At 43.0% G+C, this 20,471-nt stretch overlaps 1 protein-coding gene across 3 annotated transcripts in view; it reads left to right on the top strand.

Annotated features, from left to right (window-relative positions):
• nsmaf (neutral sphingomyelinase (N-SMase) activation associated factor) overlaps positions 1-20,471 on the top strand; it is a 116,702-nt gene that overhangs the window by 30,139 nt on the left and 66,092 nt on the right. For all 3 annotated transcript variants that reach the window (XM_068031884.1, XM_068031883.1, XM_068031881.1), the window contains 5 exons: positions 2,316-2,366; positions 5,293-5,364; positions 6,891-6,938; positions 8,298-8,350; positions 10,135-10,264. In XM_068031884.1, the coding sequence (XP_067887985.1) occupies positions 2,316-2,366; positions 5,293-5,364; positions 6,891-6,938; positions 8,298-8,350; positions 10,135-10,264 (354 nt within the window). The remainder of the gene's footprint in view (positions 1-2,315; positions 2,367-5,292; positions 5,365-6,890; positions 6,939-8,297; positions 8,351-10,134; positions 10,265-20,471) is intronic.

The raw sequence follows: 20,471 nt of genomic DNA, 5'->3' as shown, positions 1-20,471 counted from the left end.
GTGTTCTTGTCCATGAAACATAGAATGTTAGCATGCAGGTGCAGCAAGCAATTAGGAAGGCAAATGGAATTTTGGCCTTTATTGCTAGGGGGTTAGAGTTTAAAAATAGGGACGTCTTGTTACAGCTGTACTGGGTGTTGATGATGCCACACCTGGGGTACTGCGTACAGTTTTGGTCCCCGTATATAAGGAAGGATATACTAGCATTGGAGGCAGTTCAGAAAAGGTTCACTCGGCTGATTCCTGGGATGAAGGGGTTGTCTTATCAAGAACGGCTAAACAGGTTAGGCCTTTATTCATTGGAGTTTAGAAGAATGAGTAGTGATCTTATTGAAACACATAAGATTTTAAGGGGGCTTGACAGGGTAGATGTTGAGAATATGTTTCCACTGGTGGGGGAATCTCGAACTAGGGGACATAATTACAGAATAAGGGGTCACACATTTAAAACTGAGATGTGAAGGAATTCCTTCTCTCCAGAGGGTGGTGAATCTCTGGAATTCTCTACCTCAGAGAGTTGTGGAGGCTAGATCACTAAATGTATTGAAGGAGGAGGTAGATAGATTTTTGAAATCTCGGGGAGTCGAGGGTTATGCGGAACAGGCCCAAAAGAGGAGTTGAGGCCTGGAACAGATCAGCCATGATCTTATTGAATGGCGGGGCAAGCTTGAGAGGCTGAATGGCCTACTCCTGCACCTATTTCTTGTGTTCTTATGGGTACCGTATAAGACATGCAGGGCTGCCAACTTGCCATGATGCATGCCAGCCACACTGCTGAACACACAAGGTCATTGAATCGCTTCTGGACTGCATCCATGTTCATGCGACCACCCCTTGGCTACTGACTTCCTCGATCACCATCAGCCAGGTCGCCTTCGTCAGGCTTGCTGGCCTCCTCCTCTCGTCCACTGGGAACAGAACCTCTCTCCGTTTCCTCACCACCTGCAGGAGCACCTCTGGGGAGTCATCACTGAAATGTGGAGCGACCATTCTCTCACTGTAGTCATTCCTCCACTGGCTCACTTCTCCTGCACCACTTCCTCTGCCCTGTGGAGCTGGTGGGGGTCCCGACACCTGGCTGAAAAGGCGAGGGGAACCCTGCCTCTGCCCTTTGGAGCCTCCCCGGTGCAATTTAACTTTACTCTGTCACTTAACTGCTGGTGTCGGGGTCCCTGTCCCTTTAAGGTTGGGGATCCTACCTCCAGGTGCTGCTGAGGAAGAGGCCCTTAACTGGCTATTAATTGTCCACTCAAGGGCCTCAATTGGCCTCTGGGCAGTAAGGCCGTTATCAGCCTTTCCCGCCACCGACTTAATCGCAGGCTGACAGGAAGACAACAGGCACTGCACCCCCCCCCCCCCACCTTCCGTTGCTGTTTTATGGACCACCCCCCACTTCCCAAATCTTCACCCGGGGACCCATAAAATTCTGCCCAATGTGTGCAGCTGTATGAAGACTTCAGACTGGCCTTTAAACATGGCGTTGTCAAAATACTTGCTGGCCCTAGCTCCACCCCCTCCCCCCACTGCCACCCATTACTGTACATATCCCTCGCTGGGATGCTAATTAGCTGGATGCTAATTGGCTGCATATTGGAAGATCGCTGAGGAAGTCATGCCACCCGCCTGTGCACCACACGCCCAGCAAATGACCCTGGCTTTGGGACATCGACTTGATTGGTAAAATTCAATGTTACAGGCCCCACGATGTCGGGGTTCATAGTGGGGGTGGGGGGGGGGGTGGGGGGTGCAGAAAATGCCTCTGGGAGAGAGCCGCCACGCACCCCTGTGCCAGGGAGGACCCGGCCCGATATTGTCAGTGGCAGTGAGGCCTTATGGCAGCCCTCCCCCCGCTCGGTGATGGGATCCCCATTTGTATATTTCGATAAATTTAATTATGCACCGCCACCTTCTGTCCGCTGCGATTTTCCTGCTGCTGGCCGGCACTCCCGTGCCTATGGATCCCCGTCAGCTTGGTATGGCAAATGATGGAGGAAAAAAATTGGTATCTTCAGAGTGGCATTGGTGGAAACTTGAGAACAGGACCACCTGCCTGCTGTTTTGAGTGTGTGTGATGCATATTTCAGTGACAACTTTTGGGAAATGGGAAGAAACATGAAGACTGCAAGAGGAATCTTCCTAATTTACTCCAGTACAATAATTAGAAACAACTTACATTGTACATGCCAGGATTTCACAGATTGTTAAACTATCAACTAAAATCAATATTGCTATTGAAATTGCCATTGACTTTTGCAAATTTGGGTCTTAAACTTTTGTATTTTGCAGTGGAAGTAACTGTTTTGTTTTCTCTTTAGATCTGTTTAATCAAAGAACAAAGATTAGTGGCTCCATATAAAATTGAAAGAGTAGGTCTCCCTTATTTTCTTTAGTTATTAACCTTTATTAATGAACTGCTGAATTTTATGTATGCATGCACTCAATTTTGATCCTGTGAAAGAACAGAATGATTTGAACTTGCATTAAAATATGTATCATGCCTGCAGCAGGCTCCCACTTTATTTGATGTATTTTGTTTGTAATGATCTCTTCACATATAGTTTACTGTGATCTAATCCAAAGCTCATTGTAACTCCTTGGAAATTAAATTTAGCAGATTGTCACTTTTGAAGATGTGGTATTGGTAGATCTATGCAAGACACCTGTATTAAATGAAACTGCATTGATCCCAGTTTGTTTTAGAAACGTCTCGAGTGGCCTTATTACTGTATATCCACCTCATCAAAATGTGGTTGAGGATGAGTGAATAGCTTAAGTTGTTTCTACAACAGAATAATTTAACTATACTGGGCAAATACTGCAATGATGGTCCTTGCTGTTGAACTGTCAAAACTATGCCTGTTCAGACTGAAAAGTCCTGTGCTAAATATTTGCATGTTGGAGTGGACCAGAGAGTTTGGTGTAACTTTGGGCTGGATTTTAAGAGCTCGCCACTCGCACGCGTGGGCTGCACACCAAAGAGCGCCGCACTCGCCCGAGTCACGGCTCATTTAAATAGCCGGGACGGCCCACACCGAACCACCCCCAATCACGTGGAGGGGGCGGGCTGTCCGTTGCCAACAATGGTGTCAGCTGCCTGCGTGCAGGCGCTGGCTCCATTTTTAATGGGCGGACAGCCCTGTTGGCATATTTAAATTTTGAAAGACGCTCCTCTCAAAATTTATCAAGTAAATTTCAATCGCCCTTTCCCATCCCCCATTAATAATTACATTACATTAACTATTTGCCCTTCCTCCCTTCCACAAAACACTTACGTTTTAAATCTGACCCCCCACCCCCCACCAGACTGTACAAAGTATAAATTTCACCCCTTCCCAGCATCACCTACACCCATTACGTTTATTTGACCTCCATGGCGGGCTGCTGCCAGACCCATCTTCTGCCCCCTCACCACAGAGCCCGTGCCGTGGGCTTCATAAAATCCAGCTCATTGTTTCTCTCTAAGTATTTTAATCTATCTTAACATTTAGGCCACATCAGGAATTTATGATTGCAGGATAAAGCAGAGTGTGAGAACTACAACAGGCAAATTTAATCTGGTCTGTCTCCCTTCTTAAACTGTTTGATGACATATAATGTACCAAGAGTAGAGGTGATCTTTCAGTTGATAGAGAAATCGCCTATTTCCATTTATAGGATTTGGTAGCATAAATACTACACAGGGTATTTCAACAGACAATAGGGATACTTATAGCTTTCCTAATATGAAAGGTTAATAATTCAGTTTTTAAAAACTGGTTTATTTAAAGTTTCAGATGTCAGTTTTTAATTTTTGTAAAATTACAGATAAATCTGTAGATGTACAAATCCCTCTTTTATGTTAATGTTCAACGATGCTGAATTCATTTACCATGAGCAGTGTTTGTGTAAGGCAAATTATTTAACTACTTCTGGGGAACAAGAGGATTAGAGGTGATGTGTTCTAGAATTGAGCTCAATTCTGCAAAAATGTAAGTATAATGGAGTACATTTTCTGTGTGCTATTTGAATGTCTATAGGACGTATGTAGCGTGACACTGCACCTACTGTTCTGCCTTTTTATGCTTGTGATTTTCTTTTTGTACAGGTATAATTTGCATAATATTTGTATATTATGTTCATATAAACTATGCCTTAATACATTACTAAAAATGTAAAGGAGGTAGTTTATCCCCATTGCTCAGTTTAATATTTTTTTTTCTATTCTTTGTGCAGCCTTCAGACTTGGGGACCAGGCCTAGCTTTGCAGATCGGTTCATATTTTTGAGGGAAAGAAGATACCAATCATGGCCATAAATTAGATGAAACATGGCATTTTCCCAACACTTTTGACTTTGTAATTCTTTCCAACTTTGGCCAAGGCTCCTTTGAACCAAAGCCTGCATTTTTGTACGAGCCACCTTGCCAGTTAAAAAACATTAACCATTAATTACAGTATATCATCCATTGAAGAATATGTAGGATGCCTACATATGGTATCTTATTCCTTCTAATAGTTGGGTAATAATACACTATCAGACCAGTACACAAAAGCTTAAACTGCTTGCTCAGAAGCCAAAAGAAACTGAAAAACAATATTAAAAAAATAGTCCACAAGGGGTCAGTATATATTTTCAAATGGTATCCTTCGTCTGATAAATGTAACACTGGAAGTTTGTGAACAGTGCAACTGGTAGTTTGCCCAAGCAAGTTGGTTGCCTTTGCCAGAACTAAAGCTTTGCAGTTGTGTTTTGTGCCTTAATGTTTTCATTTTAAAACCATTTGTTTGAAGAAAGCAAATAAAGTGAGAGTTTAAATAACAGTCTTATGTATTGTGAGGTGTGAGGCTTTAATATCTGGATGGAGTTATGACCCATAATGGATTCCTGTAAAGGCCTAATATTTTGTGTAGCTTGATGTGCTTTGAAACCAGGAGGGGAAACCTTTTAGAGCAGACATTTCTCATTGAATGCAGTATCTCTGTCTAATTCTGTGTATCCATCCATGTGTATTAGTTACCACATAACCAACTATACAGAAGGACAATGTGATCTTCACATCGACCTCCCAAAGATATAGCTGGCTGAGGCCATTTATTTCTTAAATTGAATTTAGCCTAACTATCCAGAAATGTCTCCTATTTTTAAGTGATTCAATTTTCCCTGCACTGTGTGGATTAGTTCATGTATCATTGACAAGTTGAATATATAGATATATTTTGGCACGTTTGTAGCATGCTGTGCAGGAGAAATTTTAAAATAAACTGATTCAAAGTAATGGGTGTAATTGAAGTAATTTCATTTACTTCTTAACTAGGGCCCAAAGGACTTCGTTTTCAGGATAGAGGACACTTCAAAAGCAGAAGATGTCATACAAAGTTTACTTCAGGTAAAATGTGATAAGATGAAAGTACTTTTGAGTCATTCTGTGATTCCTTGTAAAACGTTATTTGTGTTCACCACCATTCATACATTACAAAGTCAATAATCCAAAATAGTGGATGTGGGATCAGCTTTAGCAATGAATATGTTGCACAATGTCATTCCAACTACCTTCATAATAGGTGACGATCCATTCAGGACAATGGAATCAGTGGTACAGTTCACAAACTTAGGCAATGTGGTTTCCTCCAATGGAGACTGTTTTCCGAACTACTGCAAACGTATTGCACTTGTGAGCTCTGCACATATGGAAATCAAACATAAGTTGCAAATCTTCAAATATGTCTCTATAACGCATTAGTTATATCCATTAGCTCAGAAGCTTGGGTATGGACCAAAGAAATGAATAGGCAAATTCATGGATTTGTTTCTAGATCCTTTGCACATTACTAAAGGTTAAGATGAACATAGAAAATAGGAGTAGGCTATTCAGCCCCTCGAGTCTGCACCACCATTCAACTAGATCATGGCTGATCGTCTACCAAACACCATTTTCCTATACTATCGTCCTATCCCTTGATACCTTTAATATCTAGAAATCTGTTGATCTCTGTCTTGAAAATAATGACTGAGCCTCCACAGCCCTCTGGGGTAGAGAATTCCAAAGACTCACCACCTTCTGAGTGAAGAAATTCCTCCTAATCTCAGTCCTAAATGGCCTACCTCTTATTGTGCGACTGTTTGCCCTGTTTCTAGAACCCCCCCCTGCCACACAGCCAGGGGAAACATCCTTCCTGCATCTACCCTGTTGAGCCTGAAGAATTTTGTATGCATCAATGAGATCGCCTCTCATTCTTCTCAACTCTAGAGAATATCGGCGTAAAAGCCGCAGGCCAAACTCTTAAATGAGACTCTATGTAACCTGATTAACCATCATTGTCTGGTTGGTTGATTATTGCAAACGTCTCTTTGTAAGGGCACCTCATGCTGTATTCCACATCTCACCCTACCAGCACATTCACCACCAAACCTTGACCAAAATGGAAAAGACCATGAGGTGGACCCAGACAGGAATGACAACATAAAAGTGCTCTTTAACACTATGGAATGAGTCACAAGTGCCCTGAACCATAACAACTGAAAAAAAAACTGGCAGCCACAGTGTCCTCTTCTGGATAAGCCCCTAAATGATGGTGACCTTACATTGCTCTGGGAAGTTAATTGAATGTAAAATAAAAACAAGAGATGTTTCTGATGAAAAGGCACTGACCTGAAACGTTAACTCTGCTTCTCTCTCCACAGATGCTGCCAGACCTGCTGAGTATTTCCAGCATTTCTTGTTTTTATTTCAGATTTCCAGCATCTGCAGTATTTTGCTTTTATTTAAGTTAATTGAATGGTTGCATACAGCATTAGTTACTCAGTATTTGAGGTTATTTTCTTAATGTTTATCTTAACCATTAAGTATAGTTTTGGTTAAAATACATTAGCTCTATAATAATAAACCTACTAAAATGCATGTTTCTTTCATAGCTTCACAGAGCTTCTCAGTTGGACAAAATGGCAGACCAAATTGCCATGGTAAGTGATTTCTGCATGAAGATACAAGTACATATTTTTTAAAAAACCATTAGTGTAGCTCTATTTGTTTTATTGAATTTAACTTGACAATCAAGTTATGGATAACCAGCTACTTAGATTCTAAACAAGAATTCCATTCCTATTTCATCTTGCCATTAAATTTGTGTTCAAGTTCATGAATTGTAATCGAATATAGGGTTTGTAAATTTTAGAAAGGTGAGCCTATATATTTTTGAAGTAGCTTCTTCTACACCTTGTGTTTTCTTTAAATATCATTTTCTTCTTTTGGGCCTCCTTATCTCGAGAGACAATGGATACGCGCCTGGAGGTGGTCAGTGGTTTGTGAAGCAGCGCCTGGAGTGGCTATAAAGGCCAATTCTGGAGTGACAGGCTCTTCCACAGGTGCTGCAGAGAAATTTGTTTGTTGGGGCTGTTGCACAGTTGGCTCTCCCCTTGCGCCTCTGTCTTTTTTCCTGCCAACTACTAAGTCTCTTCGACTCGCCACAATTTAGCCCTGTCTTTATGGCTGCCCGCCAGCTCTGGCGAATGCTGGCAACTGACTCCCACGACTTGTGATCAATGTCACACGATTTCATGTCGCGTTTGCAGACGTCTTTATAACGGAGACATGGGCGGCCGGTGGGTCTGATACCAGTGGCGAGCTCGCTGTACAATGTGTCTTTGGGGATCCTGCCATCTTCCATGCGGCTCACATGGCCAAGCCATCTCAAGCGCCGCTGACTCAGTAGTGTGTATAAGCTGGGGATGTTGGCCGCTTCAAGGACTTCTGTGTTGGAGATATAGTCCTGCCACCTGATGCCAAGTATTCTCCGAAGGCAGCGAAGATGGAATGAATTGAGACGTCGCTCTTGGCTGGCATACGTTGTCCAGGCCTCGCTGCCGTAGAGCAAGGTACTGAGGACACAGGCCTGATACACTCGGACTTTTGTGTTCCGTGTCAGTGCGCCATTTTCCCACACTCTCTTGGCCAGTCTGAACATAGCAGTGGAAGCCTTACCCATGCGCTTGTTGATTTCTGCATCTAGAGACAGGTTACTGGTGATAGTTGAGCCTAGGTAGGTGAACTCTTGAACCACTTCCAGAGCGTGGTCGCCAATATTGATGGATGGAGCATTTCTGACATCCTGCCCCATGATGGTCGTTTTCTTGAGGCTGATGGTTAGGCCAAATTCATTGCAGGCAGACGCAAACCTAAAATATCATTTAATTTAATCTATAAACATTAAAATCAGGTATTCAATTAATCCTAGTTCATTTACATTAATTTTATTTGTACCAACATTTTCAGGTATGAAACCTGCCTTCCTTGTCCTGTTCTTTCTCTCTCTCCCATTGTAGGTCACTGCTATTTTGCAATCTCGATTGGCTCGAACTTCATTTGATAAGAACAGGTACTGTACACGAGCTCTAGTGGTTAGACGTGTACTACTCGGCTTAATAATATGACTGTTGAATGTTATTTTGTGATCTAGTGCACAAGATTGAAAACAGATTTCCAGTATTTAAACAGAAATTTTTACCGCTTTTAGTTTGAAGTAGTTTTGGTGGGGAGTCGTAGAGTTAATACAGCACAGAAACAGGCCCTTCAGCCCATCATGTCTGTGCCGGCCATCAAGCACCCATCTATTCTAATCCCATTTTCCAGCACTTGGCCCGTAGCCTTGTCAGCTACGGCGTTTCAAGTGCTCATCTAAATACTTCTTAAATGTTGTGAGGGTTCCTGCAGATTCCAACCACCCTCTGGGTGAAAAGAAATTTCCTCCAATCCTCTCTAAACCTCCTGCCCCTTACCTTAAATCTGTGCCCCCTGGTTATTGATCCCTCCGCTAAGGGGAAAAGTTTGTTCCTATCTAACCTATCAATGCCCCTCATAATTTTGTATACCTCAATCAGGTCCCCGCTCAGCCTTCTGTGCTAATAATACTTGACTATAGCACTTGGTTTGCAGTGATTAAAGTCCTCACAAGTACTCACAGCCTCACAGCTCCAGCGACCCGGGTTCAATTCTGGGTACTGCCTGTGTGGAGTTTGCAAGTTCTCCCTGTGTCTGCGTGGGTTTTCTCCGGGTGCTCCGGTTTCCTCCCACAAGCCAAAAGACTTGCAGGTTTGTAGGTAAATTGGCCATTATAAATTGCCCCTAGTATAGGTAGGTGGTAGGGAAATATAGGGACAGGTGGGGATGTGGTAGGAATATGGGATTAGTGTAGGATTAGTATAAATGGGTGGTTGATGGTCGGCACAGACTCGGTGGGCCGAAGGGCCTGTTTCAGTGCTGTATCTCTAAAGTAAAGTGCAGTGATTGTATTACTGGATGATGCTCTATTATTGAACACATGTAACAGAATAGTAGAAATGAAGTGAAATTTGTTTTTTGTAATTTCTGAAGTATTTGTACAGTCTGATGACGTCTTTGCTATATAACTGCAAATTGTTATCATGTTATGGCTACTGACTCATTTTAGGAATCAATTTCTCCACAGCTTTTGATCTGAAAAGAAAACTTATTGGAATTCAAACATCACAAATATAGCAATTTTATGATTGGTAAAGTTTTGTAATGTATATATGAATATACAAATTAGGAGCAGGAGTAGGCCACTCGGCCCCTCGAGCCTGCTCTGCCATTCAACAAGATCATGGCTGATCTGAATGTAATCTCAACTCCACATTCCCACCTACCCCCAATAACCTTTCACCCCCTTGCTTATCAAGAATCTATCTACCTCTGCCTTAAAAATATTTAAAGACTCTGCTTCCACTGCCGTTTGAGGAAGAGAGTTCCAAAGACTCATGACCCTTTGAGAAAAAATTTCTTCTCATCTCTGTCTTAAATGGGTGACCCTTATTTTTAAATAGTGACCCCTAGTTCCAGATTCTTCCACAAGGGGAAGCATCCTTTCCACATCCACCCTGTCAAGACCCCTCAGGATATTAAATGTTTCAATCAAGTCGCCTCGTACTCTTCTGAACTCCAGCGGCTACAAGCCTACCCTGTCCAACCTTTCCTCAAAAGACTACCCACCCATTCCAGGTATTAGTCTGGTAAACTTCTGAACTGCTTCCAAAGCATTTACATCCTTCCTGTCTGTTTTTGTAGTAAACACATTGCTCTTAGGCTGATATTGTTAACCATCTACTTATTTTGTCAATCAGTGGTAATTGATGTCTTTTGTAGATTTCCGAGTGTTACTGAAAGGCCCCACATGGAATGTGAGGCTGAAATGGTCACCCCTTTGGTATCTAATCCTGGGCATGTCTGCATCACAGACCAAAACTTGTATTTCCAGCCGCTGAATAGCTATCCTGTAAGTTATTTTACACAATATATAAGCTCAATGTTTTGTTTATAATTACAAGATTCCTTGATGTTGTACATTAACCTTTAAACCTCATTTTTAAATCTTTCAAAGGTTTTTAAATTGCCCTCTTCCTGCTCATTTAGCTTTTAAAAAAAGTAGTTGCACACACCCTTAATGGCTCACTGAGTATATGCCTTTTGTTGTGTTGAGCCATACAGACCAAGAAATCCCAGATTTAGTCAGGGGCAGCTGGTGACCTGTTTGACGTACTGTACAGGCCGAGCCATGCCAGCTTGTTACTGTGACAACGAGCCTTGTACAATCAACTATATCTTTACACTGTTTCTTGCAATCTGTTGTAAGCACCCTTGTCCGAATTCTTTTCTATTTTTTAAAATATTATTATGTCACGTTGAAAAAAGCAGCATTTCAGAATCCCAAATAATTAACCCAAAGTGCAAGGGATTTGGTGTTTGATGTTGGTTTTCAGGTAGCCAAGACTCGAGTTAAAGTCGATTCTTCTGTTCCATTTAGCTTAAAAAGTTTATAAAAGGCTTGTAATGGATTTGATTTTTGTGTTTGACATTTGGTTAATATTTGTCAGAAAAAATTACTAATAAGTTGTATTTTTGGAAACTAAAGGATTGCCTAGATTGTTAATACTGTACAGCTTCTAAGGGTGCATTTAACAGTCCTAATTTAAAGTTGAACTGTAAACACAGAGTCAGAAGTGATCCGACTTGAGCAAAGCCCAAACAACCAATCCCTGACTGCGATGTAATTATGGTCTTCAGCAGTTTAGGTGTCAAACTATTTTTTTCTGCCACAGGCAGTCATGTAAAGTCATCACATGAGAATGTCACATGCCATGCAAACTGGCTTCAGGAAGAGGAAGTGAGTGGGTTTTGGAAGAGCCACAGTTTGCTCTCCATTTCCGCTATGAAAAGTAAATGCATCCTGAGTCAGCCTGTTGAATGTGATGCTGTTTTGTACTGGCTGAACGAAATTCAGATAGCTTGGTCACTGCATTAGATGTGAAGATGTGTGGCTATAGTGTGAGAGACACCTTTTGTACAGGGCCTATCTATGGAACGCTACAATTTTCTCATTCTCGATTGGCTTCAGCATGCTGGACTGATACAGGGACTGTCATTGACATAACTGCTCCATAGCAAGGGATCTTCTTCTGTCAGCCTGGTAGCAACTGGTCTTATTGAGAATTTGTTCCCCAAGTTTCTGTTTATGTTGCGTGGAAAGAGATTCCTGTTGGCTGACCTCATTCAAGCGTATGTACTTTGTATAGACTACTTACTGGCATTGGAAGGATGAATGAGAATGGACAGAGACTGCTGGAGTTGTGTACCTATCACAACCTCTGCATCACCATCTCATTCTTTCATACAAAATCCTGTCACCAGGTTTCATGGAGGCACCAAAGATCACGTCGTTGGCACCAGCTAGACCTCATTGTCACAAGGCGAGCCTCTATAAAACAGTATCCAAATCACACGCAGCTTCCTCAGTGTGGATTGCAACACCGACCACTCCCTGTTGTGCAGCAAAGTTCGACTCAAACCAAAGAAGCTACATCACTCCAAGTAGACGGGCCGCCCGCGCATCAACACTAACAGAATTTCTTATCCACAGCTGTTACATAAGTTTCTATATTCACTTGAAAAAGCCCTTCAAAACACTCCTGCAGGGTATGCAGAGACAAAGTGGGCCCACATCAGAGACGCCATCTATGACTCAGCAACGACCACCTTTGGCAAACGTGAGAAGCAGAATGCAGACTGGTTTCAATCTCACTTTGAAGAGATGGAACCTGTCGTAGCCACTAAGCGCATTGCACTGTTGAACTACAAGAAAGCCCCCAGCGAGTTAACATCCGTAGCACTTAAAGCAGCCAGAAGCGCTGCACAAAGAACAGCCAGGCACTGTGCAAATGACTACTGGCAACAGCTATGCAGTCGTATTTAGCTGGCCTCTGACACCGGAAACATCAGAGGAATGTACAATGGCATTAAGAGAGCTTTTGGGCCAACCATCAAGAAGTTTGCCTGCCTCAAGTCTAAATCAGGTGACACGATCACTGACCAACGCAAGCAAATGGACAGCTGGGTGGAGCACTACATAGAACCGTACTCCAGGGAAAATGTTGTCACTGATATCGCCCTCAATGCAGCCCAGTCTCTGCCAGTCATGGATGAGCTGGACAGACAACCAACAAAATCGGAACTCAGTGATGCCATTGATTCTCTAGCCCGTGGAAAAGCCCCTGGAAAGGACGGCATTACCCCTGAAATAATCAAGAGTGCCAAGCCTGCTATACTCTCAGCACTCCATGAACTGCTTTGCCTGTGCTGGGATGAGGGAGCAGTACCACAGGACATGCGTGATGCCAATAACATCGCCCACTATAAGAACAAGGGTGACCGCAGTGACTGCAACAACTACCGTGGAATCTCCCTGCTCAGCATAAGAACAAAGAACAGTACAGCACAGGAACAGGCCATTCGGCCCTCCAAGCCTGCACTGATCTTGATGCCTGTCTAAACTAAAACCTTCTGCACTTCCGGGGACCGTATCCCTCTATTCCCATCCTATTCATGTATTTGTCAAGATGCCTCTTAAACATCGCTATCGTACCTGCTTCCACCACCTCCCCCGGCAGCAAGTTCCAGGCACTCACCACCCTCTGTAAAGAACTTGCCTCGCACATCCCCTCTAAACTTTGCCCCTCTCACCTTAAACCTATGTCCCCTCGTAACTGACTCTTCCACCCTGGGAAAAAGCCATAATGGGGCAAGTCTTCGCTCGAGTCATTTTAAACAGACTCCAGAAGCTGGCTGAGCGTGCCTACCCTGAAGCACAGTGCGGCTTTCGAGCAGAGAGATCCACCATTGACATGCTTTTCTCCCTTCGCCAGCTACAGGAGAAATGCCGCAAACAACAGATGCCCCTCTACGTTGCTTTCATAGATCTCACCAAAGCTTTTGACTTCGTCAGCAGACGTGGTCTCTTCAGACTACTAGCAAAGATCGGATGTCCATCAAAGCTGCTAAGTATCATCACCTCATTCCATGACAATTCAGCATAGCGGTGCCTCATCAGACCCCTTCCCTATCCTGAGTGGCGTGAAACAGGGCTGTGTTCTCGCACCTACTCTGTTTGGGATCATCTTCTCATTGCTGCTCTCGCATGCATTCAAGTCTTCAGAAGAAAGAATTTTCCTCCACACAAGGTCAGATGGCAGGTTGTTCAACCTTGCCCCGTCTTAGAGTGAAGACCAAAGTACGGAAGGTCCTCATCAGGGAACTCCCCTTTGCTGACGATGCTGCATTAACATCCCACCCAGTAGAGTGTCTGCAGAGACTCATCAACAGGATTGCGGCTGCCTGCAACAAATTTGGTCTAACCATCAGCCTCAAGAAAACGAACATCATGGGACAGGACGTCAGAAATGCCCCATCCATCAATATCAACGATCACGCTCTGGAAGTGGTTCAAGAGTTCACCTACCTAGGCTCAACTATCACCAGTAACCTGTCTCTCGATGCAGAAATCAACAAGCACATGAAAAAGGCGTCCGGTGCTATGTCCAGACTGGCCAAGAGGGTGTGGGAAAATGGCGGACTGACATGGAACACAGAAGTGTATCAAGCCTGTGTCCTCAGTACCTTGCTCTATGGCAGTGAGGCCTGGATAACGTATGTCAGCCAAGAGCGACGTCTCAACTCATTCCATCTTCGCTGCCTCCAGAGAATCCTTGGCATCAGGTGCAGGACCTTATCTCCAACGCAGAAGTCCTCGAGGCGGCCAACGTCTCCAGAATATACACCCTACAGAGCCAGCGGCACTTGAGATGGCTTGGCCATATGAGCCGCATGGAAGATGGCAGGATCCCCAAGGATGCATTGTACAGCGAGCTCATCACTGGTATCAGACCCACCGGCCGTCCATGTCTCCGCTTTAAAGACGTTTGCAAACGCGACATGAAGTCTCGTGACATTGACCACAAGTCGTGGGAGTCAGTTGCCAGTGATCGCCAGAGCTGGTGGACAGCCATTAAGGCGGGGCTAAAGAGGGGCAAGTTGAAGAGACTTAGCAGTTGGCAGGAAGAAAGACAGAAGCCAACTGTGTAACAGCCCCGGCAACCAATTTTATTTGCAGCGCCTGTGGAAGAGTCTGTCACTCTAGAATTGGCCTTTATAGCCACTCCAGGTGCTGTTTCACAAACCACTGACCATCTCTAGGCGCTTACCCATTGTCTCTTGAGACAAGGTGGCCAAAGAAAAAAGAAGGCTAGGGATGAAGGTTTAGAGAGGAGCTTTGCAAGCAAAAGACTTCTCCCAAACTCAGAATTCTAGTTTTTTTTAAAATTGAATCTAATATGAAAGAAGTGACAGGAAAAATGGGTGTCAGAGACAATCAGATGTGTTTGTGGTCAGAAAAGGGACTGAAACCTATTTTCGCTGGTGAAAGGCATATCTGTTGAAAAAGGGAGGTTGAATAGTATTCTACTGAAACTCCTGCAGTGTATGTGCATTATAATCTGGTTTCTCATACTTGGAGCCCTCCTGCATCATGATGCAGTTCAATTATTTAAAGTTTCTTTAACCGTTGCATCTTACATCACACAGTCAGCATGATTTTGAATTTCATTGTCATAACTCTTTGAAGTACTTAGTGGATCTTTTAAGATGAACAATGGATATCAAAGAAATTAGCTGTTGCATCTGTGCGGACAAATCATATATTCGGCTAAAAAAAAGAACAAACTAAACACTAATGAGACCTAAATAGAAAATGCTGGAAATTCTCAGCAGCATCTGTGGAGAGAGAAACAGTTACCCTTTCAGGTCTGTGACCTTTCGTCAGAACCTTGAATGAAAAGATGAAAGAGACAGACCTGAAACGTTAACTCTGTTTCTCTCTCCACCGATGCTGCCAGACCTACTGAATGTTTCCAGCATTTTCTGTTTTTATTTCAGATTTCCAGCATCCACAGTATTTTGTTGTTGTACTAATGAGACACTGTGGATGAATGAAGACATAAGGGAAATATTGAGTGTAAGCAAAGACACTAAGTACGTGGACAGCAGATGAGAAGAGCATGACAGGGAGAATACAAAGTGATTAGGAAAGCAGTCAAAAAAAAACAATTAGGAAAGCAAAGAAGAACTCTGAAATTAAATTATCAGGGAGCATAAAACAAAATAGTAAAATATTCGAGAGGCACATAAATAAAATCACAGGCAGCTGTAGCAAAATGGTAAAAATATTAAATAATTTCTTGCTTCAGTATTTACTGGGGGATTGCTCTGGACGTGACATCGGAAGTTGAGACTGGAAATAATATATCCACTTTAAAAATAAAAACAGGAGTGATATTAAATGAACTAATCAAACTCGAGGGATAAAACCCCTGGACTGGACAGATTGTATTTGTGCATTTTAAAATAATCTAGAGAGGAGATAGCAGAGGCATTATTGCACATATTTAACAGCCTAGAATTTGCTGCTACAGTGACGGTGAAACTGTCAGCGTTCGCTGTCATTACTGTGTAAAACTGACAGCAACCTCTGGCATCCGCACATGTGCAGTTAAACACAGAAGTCGGGAAGTTCCTATCAGATGCCCTGTTCCTCCACAGGCTGTACCGTTACGACGGTCTGCACCGGAACGGTGCTGGGACCAGTCTTCGAGCAAACAGTATAACTAGGGAAGTAGAGAGGGCTTTAACTTAAACAAGGGCGGGGTGGGGGGTGGGGGTTGAGGGATCAAGCTTGGGTAGATGTAGCAAATCAAGGAGTAGAGTAAAGGCAGGAGAGCAGAATAGTAATATGGAAAATGAAGGTCAGAGAATGGCAGGAAGGGACAGAGAGAAAAAACCTAAGAACACACCGACAGTCAAGACTAGATGTTAAAAAGATAACAAAAAGACAAAACTAAAGGCTCTATATCTGAATGCACGTAGCATTCATATCAAAATAAACGAACTGATAGTGCACGTTGAAGTAAATAAATACGATCTGATAGCCATTACAGAGACGTGGCTGCAGGATGACAAGGATTGGGTCCTCAATATGGAGGGGTATATGACATTCAAGAAGAGTAGGAAGCTAGGTAAAGGTGGAGAGGTAGCACTGTTAATCAAGGATGGCATTGGTGCATTAGCTAGAGATGACCTTGGTTCTGGAGATTAGGATGTAGAATCGGTTTGGGTGGAGATGAGGAATAGTAGGGGAAAGAAGTCACTAGTGGGAGTGGTCTACACGGCCCCTAACAGTAACCACAATGCAGGACAAAGTATACAAGAAGAAATATTGGGTGCATGTGATAAAGGGATGGCAATAATCATGGGTGATTTTAATCTACATATAAACTGGAAACATCAGATTGGTAATAGTAGCTTGAATGAGGAGTTCATAGAATCCTTTCGAGATAGTTTCTCAGAGCAGCACGTTCTGGAACCAACCAGAGAGCAGGTTCTATTAGACTTGGTATTGTGTAATGTGACAGGATTAATTAATGACCTCAGAGTAAAAACACCTCTAGGTAGCAGTCACCACAATATGATTGAATTTTACATCCAGTTTGAAAGAGAGAGGAGTGGATCTAAGACCAGTATTTCGTATAAGGGCAACTATGTGGGCATGAAAGCTGAGCTAGCTGAAGTGAACTGGCTTACTAGGATAGGAGATAGATCAATAGAGAAGCAGTGGCAGACATTTAAGGAGATATTTCAGAATACTCAGAATAAGTATATTCCTACTAGAAAGAAAAATTCTAAGGGGAGGACCCACCATCTGTGGTTAACTAAAGAAGTTAAGGAAAGCATCAAACTTTAGGAACGCATCAAACTTAAGGAAAAAGGAAAATTGTGCAAAGATGAGTGGCAGGCCAGATGATTGGTCAGAACATCAAGAAAGGCAGAGAATGACTAAAAGGTTAATCAGGAGAAAGAAATTAGAGTATGAGAAGAAGCTAGCTAGAAGTGTAAAAACAGATACCAAGAGTTTCTGCAGGTATTTAAATTGAGTGTTGATCCTCTGGAGAATGAGAATGGGGAGTTAATAGTAGATAAAAAGGAAATGGTGGATGAAATGAACAAATATTTTGCTTCTGTCTTCACTATAGAGGATACAAAAAACATTCCAGCAATAGCTGTAAATCAGGAGGTGGAAGGAAGAGAGGAACTTGGTGAAATTACAGTCATCAGGGAAGCGGTGCTCAGCAAACTGATGGAACTGCAGGCTGACAAGTCCCCGGGTCCTGATGTGCTTCATCCTAGGGTCTTAAAAGAGGTGGCTACAGAGGTAGTAGATGCATTGGTGTTAATTTTTCAAAACTCGCTAGGTTCTGGAAAGGTTCCATCAGACTGAAAAGTAGCAAATATAACCCCTCTATTCAAGAAGGGGTGAGGCAGAAAACAGGTAACTATAGGCCAGTTAGCTTGACGTCTGTCGTGGGGAAGGTGTTAGAATCGATCATTATGAAGGCTATAGCTGGGCACTTGGAAAAACTCAAGGTAATTGGGAATCTTCAACATGGTTTTATGAAAGGGAAATCATGTTTAACCAATTTATTGGGGTTTTTTGAAGGAGTAACATGCGCTGTGGATATCGGGGAGCCCGTTGACATTCCGTACTTGGATTTCCAGAAGGCATTTGACAAAGTGCCACATAAAAGGTTATTGCGCAAAGTAGGAGTTCATTGTGTAGAGGGTAACATATTAGCATGGATAGAAGATTGGCTGGCTGGCAGAAAACAGAGAGTATGCATAAATGGGTCCTTTTCTGATTGGCAGGATGTGACGAGCGGAGTCCCGCAGGGGTCTGTGCTGGGGCCTCAACGTTTTTACAATTTATATCAATGACTTAGATGAGGGGAGCGATGGCATGGTAGCTAAATTTGCAGATGACACAAAGATAGGTAGGAAAGTATGCTGTGAAGAGGACATAAGGAGGTTGCAGACCGATTTAGATAGGCTGAGTGAGTGGGCAAAAATCTGGCAGATGGTGTATAATGTGGGAAAATGTGATATTGTTCACTTTGGCAGGAAGAATAAAAATGCAGAGTATTACTTAAACGGAGAACGACTGCAGAAATTGGAGGTGCAGAGGGATCTAGATATTCCAGTGCATGAGTCACAAAAAGTTTGTATACAGGTATAGCAAGTAATAAAGAAGGCTAATGGAATTTGTTTGTGATATAAATGATTTGGAGGAAAGTATAGGTGGTCTGATTAGCAAGTTTGCAGGCGACACTAAGATTGGTGGAGTAGCAGATAGTGAAGGGGACTGTCAGAGAATACAGCAGAATATGGATAGACTGGAGAGTTGGGCAGAGAAATGGCAGATGGAGTTCAATCAGGGCAAATGCGAGGTGATGCATTTTGGAAGATCTAATTCAAGAGTGAACTATACAGTAAATGGAAAAGTCCTGGGGAAAATTGATGTACAGAGAGATTTGGGTGTTCATGTCCATTGTTCCCTGAAGGTGGCAACGCAGGTCAATAGAGTGGTCAAGAAGGCATACGGCATGCTTTCCTTCATCGGACGGGGTATTGAGTACAAGAGTTGGCAGGTCATGTTGCAGTTGTATAGGACTTTGGTTCGGCCACATTTGGAAAACTGCGTGCAGTTCTGGCCGCCACATTACCAAAAGGATGTGAATGCTTTGGAGAGGGTGCAGAGGAGGTTCACCAGGATGTTGCCTGGTATGGAGGGCGCTAGCTATGAAGAGAGGTTGAGTAGATTAGGATTATTTTCATTAGAAAGACAGAGGTTGAGGGGGGACCTGATTGAGGTGTACAAAATCATGAGAGGTATAGACAGGTTGGATAGCAAGAAGCTTTTTCCCAGAGTGGGGGATTCAATTACTAGGGGTCACGAGTTCAAAGTGAAAGGGGAAAAGTTTAGGGGGGATATGCGTGGAAAGTTCTTTACGCAGAGGGTGGTGGGTGCCTGGAACGCGTTGCCAGCGGAGGTGGTAGACTGGGGCACGATAGCGTCTTTTAAGATGTATCTAGACAGATACATGAATGGGCAGGAAGTAAAGAGATACAGACCCTTAGAAAATAGGCGTCCTGTTTAGATAGAGGATCTGGATCGGCGCAGGCTTGGAGGGCCGAAGGGCCTGTTCCTGTGCTGTAATTTTCTTTGTTCTTTGTTCTTTTGAATGCTATCCTTTATTACGAGGGGAATTGAAAATAAAAGTAAGGATGTTATGCTTCAGTTATACAGGGCATTGGTGAGGCCACATTTTGAATACTGTGTGCAGTTTTGGTCTCCTTATTTAAGAAAGGATGTGAATGTGTTGGAGGTGGTTCAGAGCAGGTTTACTGGATTGATACCTGGAATGAGCGGGTTGTCTTATGAGGAAAGGTTGGACAGACTGGGCTTGTTTTCACTGGAGTTTAGAAGAGTGAGGGGAGAGTTGATTGAAGTTTATAAGATCCTGAACGGTCCTGACAAGGTGGAGTGGATGTTTCCTCTGGTGGGTGAGTCCAGAACTAGAGGGCACTGTTTTGAAATTAGGGGTCCCCCTTTTGGGACAGAGATGAGGAGAAATTTTTTCTCCTGAGGGTTCTTTGGCGTTCTCTGCCTCAGAAGGTGGTGGAGACGGGAGTCATTGAATATTCTTAGGGTGGAGGTAGATAGATTCCTGTTTGGCAAGGGAATCAAAGATTATTGGGGGTAGATGGGAGTGTGGAATTCAAGACAGAAACAGATCAGCCATGCTCTTATTGAATGGCGGGGCCAAATGGCCTACTTCTGCTCCTAATTCATCTGTTCGTAGGATGCTCTGTAGCAGTCTTTGCTGAAGCAATGAGCACTGAAATAAGTGATTTGATGTGAACTTCAACCTTTTAGGCATGGTTCTCGGTGTACAAACCACTGAAAATTTAACACCTTCTTGAATGAAATGTAACTTTTTTTAATGACATACTAAATAATAATTATTGCTGAAAAACCTCTCTGGCCCTGAAAAACTTATTTTTTAAAAGATGTTTGTTTGATATTTCAGTTTGTACCTTAATCCATGTGTATGTCCCAATCTTTATTTCACTCTGTAAAATTATTAAAAAGTGAATGATAATTAGTGCTTTTTACTTCCTGGATGCCAGAGATCCCGACAGGTGGCACCAGAATGAAATTGACTTTGTAGTAGAGGAAATCAGCACTGCAGAGCTCGCTCGATCTT

The sequence above is a fragment of the Heterodontus francisci genome, chromosome 5 (genome assembly GCF_036365525.1).
Source record: "Heterodontus francisci isolate sHetFra1 chromosome 5, sHetFra1.hap1, whole genome shotgun sequence".
In the NCBI taxonomy this organism is placed as follows: Eukaryota; Metazoa; Chordata; class Chondrichthyes; order Heterodontiformes; family Heterodontidae; genus Heterodontus; species Heterodontus francisci.
Note: the sequence above shows the minus strand (reverse complement) of the source record. Positions and strands in the feature narration are given on the sequence as shown.